Genomic DNA, 14,454 nt, shown 5'->3' with positions numbered 1-14,454 from the left:
TCATAAGGTTGTACTGATAAAATTAGCTAATTCATGTAAAGCACAGTGTGTGGCACAAAGAACTCAATTATTGTTAGTTATTGTTATTCATTTCTACAGTACATTAAAAAAAACTCATTAAATAACTGACCCATAGGTGTTATTCAGGGACTTGCTACTTTAATGTTAATTCCAGATATCCTCTTTTGGGTTTTTCAGACACCCCAGATGTCAACATATATTATACCCTGGATGGCAGCAAACCTGAATTCCTAAAGAAAATTGGTTATGGTGAAAACACTACGTTGAAGTATATGAAGCCTATTACTCTGCCTGATGGAAAAATACAAGTTAAAGCTATCGCAGTGTCTAAGTAAGTTAAGAGCATAATGATTAAGATAATTTGTATTTATTATGTTTTAATTTTATTAATTTCAATGAGAATCAGTTCTGGATTAGAAGTACACTAAAGAAAAAGTTATCTTAATTTCAGCACATATCTGTAACTTTTTTGTTTTGTTTGTCCTCTGTTGAGTTATACTGTAAAGTACACAAATCGTAAGGGTACAGCTCAGTGAAGGCTATGTATATTAATACTGTTTTTAGTTTGAAATCCACATTGGGATTTTGGGAAGGAAGAGCCTTTTCAGGGTTTGGGACCTCCAAAGAGATTCGCCTGGCTCTGAGGAGAATTCTGTTTTTAGTGAATGGTTCTTTTATTTCCCAGGACGTGCCTATGACCACTGTGGTTCTCTCTCTGATTTTGTATTCACTTTATTGGCCTTCAAAGCTACTGTCATTTCAGTTTGTTAAACATTAGCTACTTCACTCTTTTCTTTGTCCTTTCTTTCCTAGTCAATGATTTTTTTTTTCATTTTCAAATATAGAAACACCACTTAATTTGGTAAACTTCACTGTGGGCTGTAGAGAAGAAAACCCTCAAATGCTTTGCAGATTTGTGTGTCTGTGATAGAAGAATTATTTTGTGCAGCAAGACAGGTTTGGCCACATTTTTGGAAGACTTTTAAGCCCCAAACCAATACCTGGCTGGCCCAGTTAATTTAAACGAGACTCCAGGCTCCCCCTGCTGGCTGAACTACTGCGTGGCTTTTTGACAAGAGCTACAAGTTCTACACCAAAGATGATTGCTTAGGCATTAAAAAAATTTTTTTAAATAATAAAATAAAAATAAAACCAAACAAAACAACCTCCTTACACATTATTATTCTTTACTAAAGATTGGAATCTGTGTCTTTTCCCACTTGCCAAACCATTTCTATTGAAACAAATCATCTCAATTGTTAAAAATGAATAAGCTAATTACTCTGGTGCCCAATGCTGCAAAGCAGCCCCCTTTTTTTTTTTTTGCGGTACGCGGGCCTCTCACTGTTGTGGCCTCACCCATTGCGGAGCACACGCTCCGGACGCGCAGGCCATGGCTCATGGGCCTAGCTGCTCCACGGCATGTGGGATCTTCCGGGACCGGGGCACGAACACGTGTCCCCCGCATCAGCAGGCAGACTCTCAACCACTGCGCCACCTGGGAAGCCCCAAGGCAGGCCCCTTTATAAGCTGCAGGTGGTCATAAAGTGAAGTAGTAGTTAATGACTATGTAGTTCAAAGGAGTTAATAAAGCTTCCAAAAGAGTCTGAAAAATAAGGGCATGGTTAATGCCTCTCACCATCTTGCTCTGTGCCCACTAAGTGTCTGCTCTGAAAAACTGTTAGTATTTCAGATGCGCTCAGCTTAGGGAAAGTATCTATGCAAAAAATTTTTGAGTTTTCAAGGCAGAAAATTAGTGCTTCTATCCATTTGCGATAAAATAGTTCTTGAAAGGAAATGAATAAGAGCTTTGCCATACATGTGCTTTCATGTCCCCATATGTATGTCTATGACTTTCACATCAGAGAATGGTCTGGTAAGGAACACAGGTGGGCAGGAGGGGCCAGGGACTCGGGAACATCTCAGCAAAGGGAGAGGGTTTCAGGTTTGATGGTCTGTGTATTGATGGTCTAATCCAGGGTCTGCAAACTTTCTGACATCTGCCTTGATTCTTTAAAATCCTCCTTTGTGGTCAAGAGCTTCCTGTCTCTGATATCATCATTTTGTAGTGTTTTGGCAATGAACTTGCATGGTTCTCCTCTTTCTGTCAATGACCTTATATGGTGGCCAAGAAAAATCAAGCCTGGCTGAGGTAAAAGCTGCTTCATCTGAAGGTAGGTAACCGGGGGAGTCAGAGTCCCCTGAGAACAACCATTTTTCTTCAGCAGAACCAAGAGGGACTTCCCCGTTTGGCAGCAATGATTAATAAAGTAAACGTATCCGCAGGTTACCAGGGCATCCCACAGGCATCCATCTACCGCCCCTGGACCTAAAACCTTGCGTTTGCGTGGATGACAGATCCAGCTGCCATCTCCAGAGGCAGCGACAAAGGCAAGAAGACGCTGCTCGCAGTGTGGGAAAGAGGATGGAGTTTGTTGACCTGCAGATCTGGATTTTAATCCCAGTTCTATTGCCTCCTCTTCGTGTGACCTTGGCTTAAGTTACGTGGCCTTTGGCATCTCAGTTTCTTCCTTTGTCACATGAGGTTAACAGGACGCCCTTGGAAGCCACTGTGAAGGGCAGAGGTGATACACTTGGGATCAGGCAGGTGGCAGCTGTAGTGATTGTCTTTCAAATTCTTAACGAAGGGCTAACAGATTGCTGTCATGTGACCCACCTCAAAAGTCAGCCTCCTATTTGAAAAGTTCATGCCTGGGTGAATAAACGGTTTCCATTCAACCCCTTCATGTTCCTAAACCAGAGGTTCTCAGTTGGGCATAATTTTGCTCCAAGGGGTCATTTAGCAACGTGGGGAAACATTTTGGTCGTCACGCTGGAAACGGGAGTGTGTTAGTGGCATCTGGTGGGTGGAGGCCAAAGATGCCGCTGAGCATTTTACAGTGCACAGGACAGCCCCACAGCAGCGATTACCCAGCCCCAAATATCAATAATTTCCAATAGGTTGAGAAAACCTGGCCTGGACAAGTTGCAGAATTCTTCCAGATCCAGTTTTTTTCACTCCCTTGCAATCATTCAAGTAATTATGGTGCTTTATGGAGAGGATAATAATCTTTACAGGGATAGAGCTATGAGTACTTTTTTTTTTTACCTTATATTGGTATTTCTAAAGATACATATTTATGGCATCTGATTCCAATCCTAGCAAAAATGTATGTGTGTTCAAATGAGATTTGGGCTCTGAGTAGAATTCCTAGCTCCAATCCCAAACCTAAGCCTTTTTTGGATTACCATCAGAAAATCCTTCCACCTAGGAGGCAGTCTGAGCTGGTTTCTGGGTGACAAGGTCTATGGGTAGGAGCCCTGGCTGGGTCCCCAAGGAAAGGGCTAGCTAGGGTGGGGAGACAACCTAGACCTTAAAAGGGGTAGAGCAAGTGGGTGGGAACCAGGCTTCTGCTCAGAGTAATGGGGCTGGTATGTGCACATTCAGGAAGCCTGGGCATTCGCCAGGATTTGAATGGTCCCTGGATGGAAATGTTTGTGAGGTCCAGGAAGTGTCTAACTAGGAGGACAGCTGTATCTCGGATGACAGACCGTGGACCAAAGATGAGCATTCAGATGAGATGGATGTTGAGGTGAATGAGTTAAGCAGGCATTTCATCTAAAAGACTGTCTCTATGTGCATCCACATATCCGCATCTGTAAATTTGGTTTTGTTATTAAATACAAAACAAAACATGCTTCCCCAAAGTTTAGCCACCCATAAGTCACTCCAACCAGTGAACATGCAAGTACCCACTGATCATGTTATTTCTTAAATATTGTCACTCACTGATAGGTAGTGGCCGTTTAGATCAGTTGTGTATTTCTGAGAATTTTTTTTTCTCCTTCTAAAAATGTGGCTTACAACCTCTGCATTGCTTAGGGTTAAACATTTCTCAACTATTTTGGAACTGATGTATATTCATTTCTGAATGTTTACTTAAAGAATTTAAAGCATTTTGGGACACATATTTACTTGAAGCTTCAAGAATTTTAAGAAATATTAAAAACCGACATGTAAGAAATCTGAGAAATTGCAAAAGAAATGTTAATGAAACAGATAAAATAAATCAAAGGCCAATATGAAAATCAATGAGCAAAGCAGACAAAGAAACACCAAAGAGAGAAGACAGCTGGCGATGTAAACAGTATTAAGTTCCTGGGCCAATCAAACAGAACCACCTGTGTTCCAGCTGTGAGCTTTCAGTGCAAATTAGTGGGAGAGAGAGTTAAACATATCAAACAAATACACCAGAGTGTGGTCACCATGATGCGGCAGGGGCTGCTGGCTCTTCCCAATGTCTGTGTTTCTCTTCTTCAAGAATCATAGAGCCCGTGATTTTTAGCCAGACATGTGTTTCCTAGAAGAAAGATATTTCCCAGTCCTCCTTGAAGCTAGCTGGAGCCATGTCACCAGGTGTGGCCAGTAGATGCATGTGGACGTGATATGGCAACTTCTGGATTGTACCCTAAAGGAAGAGGTGGGCTGTGGTTCCTGCTGGCTGGAATGTGGCTGTGGTGGGCAGCCACGTTGGGTCAGAAGACACATGCAATGTCCTAGATGTGGTGGAGCAACACGGTGGAAACTTGACCCCAGACCCTGACACCGTGGCTCCTCTGCACAGCTCTGGGTGGATTACAGCCCGTTGCTGCCCTCTTGGTTAAGCCACTGTTGTTTCAGTTCTGTGTTACAACAGCCAAGCCTGCATCCTAATACACTAGGGACACATCTCAAGCAAATACCTACAGAGAACATATTCAAGAGTACAGGTGATCAAAAAAGGCCGACAATATCAAGTGTTGGTGAGTGTGTGGAGAAACCGGAACTCTCAGATGATGCCGGTGGGAATGTAAGATGGAACAACCAAAAAGTTAAACCCACTGACCATATGACTCAGCAATTCTGCTCCTGTGTATCTATCCACACATGTGGCTAGACCGGGCCTTGTTCTTATTATGATTGCAAGAGGCCCTTAGCAATAATCATCAGGAAGATTTGAAAGAGATGAGGTTTATTACTTACAATAATGTAAGTTATTGTCCTGGAATAACTTAATATTGTCCTGGAATAACTTAATATTGTCCTGGAATCCCTGTCCTCTGTCCTGGAAATTATGTGGCTCACAGCGAGGTCACAGGTAGAGAGAGAGAGAGAGACAGAGGGAGAGACAGGGATGGAGGGAGGGAGTGAGGAAGGGAGAAATCACAGGCCAGAGGTTCTGCTTTTATTGGGGTTGAGGGAGGGGGCTAGGGTTCCCCGGGCTCACTCTTTATTAGTGAATTTTAAACGTAAGAGTGAGAATTTAAAGCAGGAAGAGAAAAAACAAGCAACCCAATTGGTCAGTCATTGAAACCAACCAAGATCTCTAAGATAAAGGAGCCTCCGTGGGGGGAGGTGGCCTGGATCTTTATCCAGTCCTGTGGTCGGCAGCGTGTCTACTCAAGATCGCCGCCTTTGAAGTGGATGCCTCAGCAAGCGAAGCTTAAGTCAGGCACTTGTTTGTTACAAACAAGAGAAAATCCAACCTCCAGGGCTTATACTACAAAGACTTATATGTGAACGCTCATAGCAGCATTATTTATAACAATCCAAACGTTGGAAAAAATCCAAGTGACCGTCCACTTGGCAATGGATAAACAAACTATGGTACATCCATAAAATGGAACACTACTCAAGAATAAAGATGAGTGAACTGTTGATACATGCAACGCCATGGGTGAACCTCAAAAAAAAACAAAAAGGATGAATGAAAGCAGCCAGATATGTAAGACTATATTTGTATGATGACATTTATTTTGAATTTCTAGAAAAGGCAAAACTATGGAGACGGGAAGCAGATCAGTGGTTGCCTGGAGTAGGAGGTGGAAGCAAGGAAGGACGACAAACAGGCGCAAGGGAACTTTTCGGTGATGGAGCGTTCTAAAACTGGACTGCGGTGGGGGCTGCACGATTGTGTAAATTTAGGAAATATCATCAAATTATATACTTAGAACAGGTGAATTTTATGTGATGTACATTATACCTCAATAAAACTGTTTTAAAAACCAAAAAGTATAGATGAGCTTCTGGTTCTGAGTTGAAATCACAGCCAGAGTTCAGTTCTGGGCCCTCTGCATTGCTTTCTCAGTGGACTCCTGCTGCGTCCGAGAGGAGCAAGATTCATTGTGAAATATTATGAATAAATTGAGAACTTGCTGGTATTTGAGGAATAACAGTTAAAATCTCCCAGGGCAGCATATATAGTGCTACCCACAACTGGGGTACGGAAAATCCCCATGACTCATATGGAATGAATGATACATAGGTAACCCCATTCTTTGTTTTAGAATAGGTTGAGACTTAACATATGACATCTTTATGGTGAGTGCGATAGATGGTCCCCCAGAATGGCCCCCCATGAACCACGCCTCCCAGGGCAGCCCCTCCGCTTGGACCTGGGCTGGCCATATGACTTACTTTTGACCAAGATAACGTACCAGACATGACGCTAAGGCCAGACCACAAGAAGTGTTGCAGTGTCTGCTCTGGTCTCTCGGAACATAAATGCTGGGGGAAGCCAGCCACTGTGTAGGGAGTCTGACCTCCCTGACACTTCCATACTGTGAGGAAGCCCAAGTTCACCACCTGCAGAGGGAGATGGACAGAGAGGGAAGGAGAGAGCTGAATGGCCAGCCCAGGCCAGACTTGGAACACGAGGGGAGAGATCATTTTGGACCTCAGGCTGAGTTGGTCTTTGAATCGGCTCCGGCTGACACCTGACTGCAGCCACACGAGAGATGGCAACCGGTAGCACAGATGGCGAACCCACAGCTTTGTGTTTTAAGACATTATGTTTTGGGGCAGTTTGTTACATAGCAAGAGATAACCCGAATAAGAATAAGGTAGGGAAAGATTATAGAAGCTGTATTATCGTTTCTCCAAATTTAAAATACAATAAATTTAGTCTCTAGACTAAGGGGCTTTATAGAGTCATCTTAATTTCTAGGCACCTTGTCTTTGAATCTTTGTGTAACACGCAGACCTTTTCTGTTCCGAATAATGTTCAGAGACTGCAGACAGAGTGCCATGGTAACAAAGGTGTTTCAGGTGGACTGTGTACTGCCAGATACAGTCCCTTCAGAAGACGACGTGGAAAATGTTCTCAAAGACCCTCCAGAGCAGGTACGTAGTGACGCTCTAAGGCATCCGGATCCTCACCGCATTCTCAGCTCCCATTCTCAGTGGTCGCAGCTTCCCCTTCCTTTACCACCACAGTCATTCTGCCCATTTTCAGGTCCTTATAGTTGGGGTCAGTATCAACCATTGCAAAGTATCTTTGCTGATTTCCCACCCTTTGGCCAGTCCCTCCTCCACCCTGCCCACTGGAGACTCCTAGCAAGCATCCTTGTCTCCTGTGTCCTTACCTGTCGAAGGAAGCAGGACCCTTTAGCCTGGCATCCTGAGAAGCAGTTTCTGTCCTCAATCATTCTTTGCCTTGTGACTCCCCTGTCTATATTCCAGCCAAACTAAACTGGGCGTCGGTGCTCCGTCTCTGCTCCCCTAGCACCAGGTCTTCTGCTTTTATAAAATGCTTTGATGCTGTGAATACTTTTCTCCCTGTCTGTCTCCCCCATGCACTATAGGCTCCCAGGTGTCAGAGAGCATGTCTGCCATACTCAGCATCTTGCACGGGGGCAGGTAGGAGAGGGCAGAGGGTGTATATTTGTTGACTAGATGCATCAGACTAGTAGAAGCCCTCAGTGGGCATGGCCTTCAATTATGGTGAAACCTTCATTGCCAAATAGCTGCAAAGCCTCATCTCTTTGGAGAATGAACTAGACCTGTCTTGAAAGGATGTTTGGGTTCTGGGCATCAGTGAGATAGATCCCAGGGTCAGAGGATGCGCCAGCCCACGGCAAGGCAACCAACCAAAAAGTCTCAGTCATGGAGGTCTCGCTGGGGGTGACAGGAAGCTTTTTGGGAATCCCTTCAGTCTACTGATTGACCAGAGGCCAGAGAGGAGGCTGTGGGAGCAGAGCAGTGGTACAGATGTCTTGTGGGGCCCACGTGTGGTCAGGGGTCTACACTGGGCAGGGGCTGAACCCACGTGTAGCAGCAGGTGCTCAGGCTTCAACCAAGCACGAGGGACTGAGCCCAAGGAGAAGGAAGTCCAGAGAGAAGCGTGTTTATGTTTCAGGGCCGTGTGTGGGCAGGTAGTGGACAGAAGTACTGTCTTGGCCTGACCCCAACCTGTCTTTGCCCCCTGGGTATGGTGGTCCCTCTGTTACTACTCTGACTCCCATGATGGTGACATCCTGCCTGTATATGCTGCCACCTGCTTCCGGTCTTGGCCACTCAAACTGGTGGGGCTTCCCAAGCAGACAAGCTGCCCACCAAGCAGCCCAGGTTCAAAGCTGTGTGTTTCCAGGGAAAGGTGAGACAGAGGTCACTTTGTGAAAACGACTGTAAACCTTTCCAGTGAGAAGTGCAGGCTATGTCACTGTCTCTACCATGGAACTTTTAATTTTCATATCTAAATGGGCAAAATCAAGGGATTGATGTGCAATCTCTTCCCTCCTAGGAACTGAAAAATGGATTTGTTGAATCAAAAGGGAGGAAGAAATATAAGAATGTTGAAAATAAACTGGGTTGGAATGTTAACCTTGGAAAGTTTCCAGGTATGACGTGACAGGACGAAGATAAGCTTTAATATTCTAAACCACCAAACAGGTTCAGTGCTTGTGTTCTTGTCTGCAGAAGGGTTGGATAAGAAACACTGGAACTGTAAGGTAAGCTGTAATTTGACTTTTAATGCTGTCCTAGCCAACAGCTTAAGACCATGAGGGATAGTGCAGCTGTCCAGCAGAGTCAGATTTATCGATTCATTGCAACGTGGGAGACCACACACCAGAGGAACCATGGGATCTCATCAACCAAAGCACAGATAACAGTTATAGGGGGAAGGGTGGAGTTAGGATGAAATTTAAATGAAAGAAGAGTTTTGATAGGCTCAAGCGAAGCAGGGCTCGGTGTGAAATGGTCCCGAGGTATACCTCATGAGGTATGAGGTATGGACCCGAGAAGGGAACCGGGGTTCTGTTACCTTGGAACCAACAAAGATAAATGTGGAATGTGTTCAGAAACCTCTCTCTGAAGCTCTGCACCAGGGTGGAAATTTAAGCTGCCTCTCTATGTCAAAGTGACTTGGGTCCTCCAGGCAAGAGTTGGATGTTTCATTCTTACTGATAAGATTTCAAATAGCAAAATTTCTGATAATCTGATTTTAGGGAACAAGGTTTCTTGGCAAGTAAGAAACAGTAGTTGCTCAAAGTGGGGGCTGTTACGACATGTTACAGCTGCAGTGTGTCCTTGGGACACATGATGTTTCCTGCTAACCTTGCAACTGGATTTATCCATTTTCCCGGCCTGGTGTGGAATGTTGCGGAATGTCGCAGGGCAGGTTTTAGTTTTCTCAGTCTGGGCTAATTCTTTTCTTTATTGCTATTAATTTAACTGAGTGAGAGCTTCTTTGTATAATTCTACTTTAGAGAAAAAATGTGACAACAGTGGTCCCTTATTAAAAGGTTCCTAACTATGAAGACACAGTTGCATGAATGCATATATAATTATAGATATTCACAGAATGATGTTTTTGATATAATCGTAGACGTGGGTGAAAGAACTGACCCTAAAACTTTGAAAGATCTTCGGTTCTCAGAAAGCCCACGGGAAACCCCAGCTTTCCGTGAAGAATCAGGCTCTCGACCAGCCACCCAGCAGCCCCAGGTAACTTCTAAAGACAATCTTTAGGGTACTAAATGCCTACTGTGGTTTTTTTGTTTTTTTTTTTAATGAATGAATTAGTTTATTTTTGGCTGCGTTGGGTCTTTGTTGCTGTGCGCGGGCTTTCTCTAGTTGTGGCGAGCAGGGGCTACTCTTCATTGCGGTGCCTGGTTTTCTCATTGCAGTGGCTTCTCTTGTTGCAGAGCACAGGCTCAGTAGTTGTGGTGCATGGGCTTAGTTGCTCCGCGGCATGTGGGATCTTCCCGGACCAGGGCTCGAACCCATGTCCCCTGCATTGGCAGGTGGGTTCTTAACCACTGCGCCACCAGGGAAGCCCCCCCTACTGTGTTTTTAATGCTTCCCATGAAATACTTTAAGGAAGTATCCCTGCCTTGTCACCACATGCCAGACACTGTTCCAAAGCTGGGAATACCTGGTTGAACAAGAAAGGCCCCTGTACTCATGGAGCTCACATTTTATCGGGGGTGGGGGCAGGCAGATAATAAACATCTGAATAATCGAACAAAAAATTAAGAATAGTGATGTGTCATGAAAAAGATAGAGCTGGGTAATGGGATGGAGCAGTGGTTCTCCAAGTGTGGTCCCCAGACTGATACCGTCAGCATCATGTGGGAGCTCATCAGAAATGCAGACCCCTCAGGCCCCACCCCAGACCTACGGAGTCAGGGCCTCTGGGGGTGGGCCTGATCATCTGTTTTAATTGGCCCTTCTTCTGAGATACACTCAAATTTGAGAACCCCTGGGACAGAGAGTGCACATGGAGGAAGAACAGTGTTCTAATTCAAGGGGATAAGAGAGGCCCCCCCCCGGAAAGGTGACATTTTAATGGAATCTTCAAGATGAACAGAAGCCAGCCCTGCAAAGGTCTTGGCAGAGTAACGTCAAGTTCATCAAAGTGAGGGATCACAGGGAGGCGGTGAGGATGGAGCGTGGGGAGCGGGGTGGGAGATGGGGTGCGGGGGGCCAGCGGGGCTGCAGCTCGGAACACTGTGCTGCTCCCACGTGGCTGCCCCTCAGAGTCGCCTGAGGTCCTTCAAACCACAGCCTCAGAAATTCTGCCTTCGTTGGTCTGGTGTCAGGTTTGGGCATGGTTTTATCTTTTTAAAATTTACCCATAAGTGATTCTAATTGGCAGGCTTGGGTGGGAATCCCAGATACTAGGATGAGTCCCATTGTGAGAAGTTCGGATTTTCTTCTGATTGTAAAGGGAATCCATTTGGAGGGTAAGGCACAATCTCATTGACATTTACAAGTTTTCTCTAGGGCCACGGTGTGGAGAGTAGGCTGTACAGGCATGAGAGGAATATCACTTATGAGGCTTTTTGCTCCACGTGAGAGGTAATGGCAGCTTGTGCCCAGGTTGTGGAAGTGCTGAGACAGGAGGCGGCGTTCTGAAGGTCGGGCTGGAGGGTTTGGCTGCGGGATCAGGCAGATGGGATCAGGGAAAGGGAGGAGCCAAGGATGGCTCTCAGGGTTCTGGCCTGAGCGTCTGCAGATGATGGTACCATTAGCATCTGGAGATGATGGTACCATTAGCATCTGGAGATGATGGTGCCATTTGTTGGGATGAGGAAGACCCGGGAGGAGCAGGTGCTTGGGACGCATCAGACATCCAAGTGGAGGTGTTAAGTAGACTGTTGGATGTGCAGGTTCCAACTCAGGGGAAGGGTCAGGACTGGAGATATATATTTAGAAATGTTCAATATCTATTGTAGACGGTATTTAAAGCTTGGGGCTAAGTGAGATCACCTGCCGGGGTGCACAGAAAGTGAAGAGAAGATGGCACAGACAAAATTCTTGACTTAGAGGTTGAACAGAGGAGGAAGAGCCTAAGAAGTAAGAAGAAAGTAAAAAAAAAAAATGTGGTGCCGTAGAAGCCAAGAAAAGAAAGGGTTTCAAGGAGAAGGCAGTGGCCATCTATGCGAATGTGACTGTGCATTCGAATTGGGCAAAGATGGGGACTTGCGCTTTGCATCTGACAAGATAGACGTGGTTTACAACCTCAGTAAAAGCCACGTTAATACGTTCTTACTGTGTGACTCAAGAAAGATGCCCTTATACTAGTTGTCTTCTACAACTACTATAGCACTTTGATTTTTCAGTGTTTATAAGATTCCATTTAGACTTTTGGCATCTGAGGGCACCCAGGACACTTTGGTCTCTTCCTCCAATTCTGAGCACCAGGTAGAGCCTTCCTGGAGTCACATTTTCTATCCAACCACAACCGCTTCTTGTGTGCCCATGATTCAAGGCTGCTCACATTAATCATCAAGTATAAGAGAGGTCAGAAGCATGAGTCCCAAACCTGGCTGCCCATCACAGCCACCTGGGGGGAATTTTAAGTATGTATACAGATTGCCAGCTCCCTGCTCTTGCAGTGCTCCTAGGTAGTCGAAGTCCATAAGCCTGAGACGGAGGCTGTGGATGACTGATGGTCAACCCAATCTGAGAACCACCAGCCTGGAAGACCAATTATCCTGATCCCGAGGTCCACCTCCTTCCTTCCTTTCCAGTCTCCAGTGCTGCGGTATAACTCAGCCTGACCTCCTGGGTTCTTTCATCTGCCCACCCACTGTATTTTCTGGAGGACCCCAAAGCCCAGGCCAGAAGACTACAGACTTAGTAAGGCCTGCCTGTAAACCCCACTAAACAAAAGGATAGCCATGCCTGCAATAGAAGATTGCCCTTCCCAGTCTTCTGGGAAGAATGCTGACCTGGTTTCCAAATGGACTACTGAGCAGACACGACTCCTACGAGCAGTGCTTGCCACTGTACCCAAAGAAGAATACCGCTTTTGAGATGAAACAACATCATGCTGAAGAATGAATGGTATATGACAAAACATATTCATAACTATTTTCAGAAAAACAGTCTATGTGTCCATAATTATCTGTAATGTGTCTAGAAAGAATTACTTCCTTTGTGCATGAGTATTTGGATTTCCTTGCCCACCTACTAATTTAAGAGTTGTTTCCAAGGAAAAGATAGAATAAAGATCCCAAGATTCAGATTTCCCAAAAAATAGGAACATGGGGACACATTTGGGGAATTTGACCAGAGCTCCAAGGACAAAGGAGACCAAAAAAGGACCACAAAATTTTTATCTTCCGCTCTTTTTCTTCATATGGTAAGAGATTCTTCTCAATATTCTAGCTCAGTCCTAACTGAAGCTTACTTCAGCAAACATCAGCGTTAAGGATGCTGGTGGTTGTTGCAACAGGTCAATCACCAGGGAGACAGGTGTCTCTGAGCCGAGCCTCTGGCCGGGGGACACCAGGGGGCGCCATCAGGGGTGAGGTCACCATCGGGGCGAGGCAGCCAAGTAGCCGTGCGTTACAGCCTGGGCAGAAGGTAGATGACAGCTGACGCCTGGCTTTAGTGTCAGGGCCCAGAGCTGTGGGTTTTCTGGAACCCATACGTGGAGTGAAAGTCCAGCTGGCCACTGACGAGAAGGCCAGCAGGCTCAGCGCTGCCACATCTGAGGAATTTCCAAGAGAAACCCACACCTGCACCTTTCTGTGTTATAACAGAATTTAAAATTTTAACAATCAAATTAAATTTTTTAAAGACACTTGTATTTCTTTTTTAAAAATAAATTTATTTATTTAATTAATTTATTTATGGCTGCGTTGGGTCTTCTTTGCTGCACGCAGGCTTTCTCTAGTTGCGGCGAGTGGGGGCTACTCTTGGTTGCGGTGCGTGGGCTTCTCATTGCGGTGGCTTCTCTTGTTGCGGAGCACGGGCTCTAGGCGTGCTGGCTTCAGGAGAGAGTCCAGATTAAGGGAGACAGAAAAGACATGACCACTAAGAGCAAAGTGTGATACTGGACTAGACCCTAGTCCAGGAGGAAATTATAGCTGGGAAGGCCATTGCCGGCACGACTAACGGAATGTGAACAAAGATATGTGGATTAGATGCTAGTATTGTATCACTGCTGACTTTTCTGGTTTTGATGTTTGCACTGTTGTGTAGGAGGACGCCCCTGTTCTTGGGAAATGCTGTAGTGTTTGTGGGGGCGAGGAGGGGAGTCATGCTGCAGGTTATTCTCATGCTTCCGAGAGAGAATGGAGCACCTGGGGCAAAATGTCAACACGAACAAAGGAGTTAGCTGTACTATCCCTGCACCTTTTCTCTATGTTGGAAATTATATCAGAAGAAAATGTTACAAAAATAAAATAAAATGGGGATAATGTTGCCCATTGACCTTAGGAGGTCACTGTGAAATGTGCCAGGCACGTTTTCCTACTCTCAGACCCTGCATAAGTGTTAGCTTCTCTCCCTCAGCCGTCCTTTCTGTTCCCTTCCCCTGCCACTCCGACCCCTGGACCATATCCGACAACCAGGATGGGCCATCACTGCCCTGCCTGTGTCTTCACACGTGGGTTTCCTCTACTTGGAATTCCCTTTGTCCTTCTGTCTACTTAACAAACTGTTCTTTACTTTCCCGGGCCCAGCTCAGACATTACAGCCCTGGGGAGCCCTTCTCCCCGCGCAGGTGAATGGGATCGTAACCTCCCCAGGTTCTCGTGGGACTCAACACAGATGTGTTATGACACTGAGCCCATGTGTTTCAGTACTTTGTATGTACACCAGTTCAGCTCCTTGAGGGCAGGGACTATGTAATGTTTATCTTTGTCCCCCAACCCTGC

General features: G+C 45.5%; 1 protein-coding gene across 3 annotated transcripts in view; it reads left to right on the top strand.

Moving 5' to 3' along the window:
• The window catches only part of DZANK1 (double zinc ribbon and ankyrin repeat domains 1), a 74,623-nt gene that overhangs the window by 5,399 nt on the left and 54,770 nt on the right, over nucleotides 1–14,454 (top strand). For all 3 annotated transcript variants that reach the window (XM_033839533.2, XM_033839527.2, XM_033839534.2), the window contains exons 3-6: nucleotides 199–352; nucleotides 7,069–7,183; nucleotides 8,583–8,679; nucleotides 9,669–9,787. In XM_033839533.2, coding sequence (XP_033695424.1) covers nucleotides 199–352; nucleotides 7,069–7,183; nucleotides 8,583–8,679; nucleotides 9,669–9,787 — 485 coding nt within the window. The remainder of the gene's footprint in view (nucleotides 1–198; nucleotides 353–7,068; nucleotides 7,184–8,582; nucleotides 8,680–9,668; nucleotides 9,788–14,454) is intronic.

This window comes from Tursiops truncatus, chromosome 15 (genome assembly GCF_011762595.2).
Source record: "Tursiops truncatus isolate mTurTru1 chromosome 15, mTurTru1.mat.Y, whole genome shotgun sequence".
NCBI lineage: Eukaryota > Metazoa > Chordata > Mammalia > Artiodactyla > Delphinidae > Tursiops > Tursiops truncatus.
The sequence above is the reverse complement of the archived record's forward strand: the minus strand, read 5'-3'. Positions and strand labels throughout refer to the sequence as shown.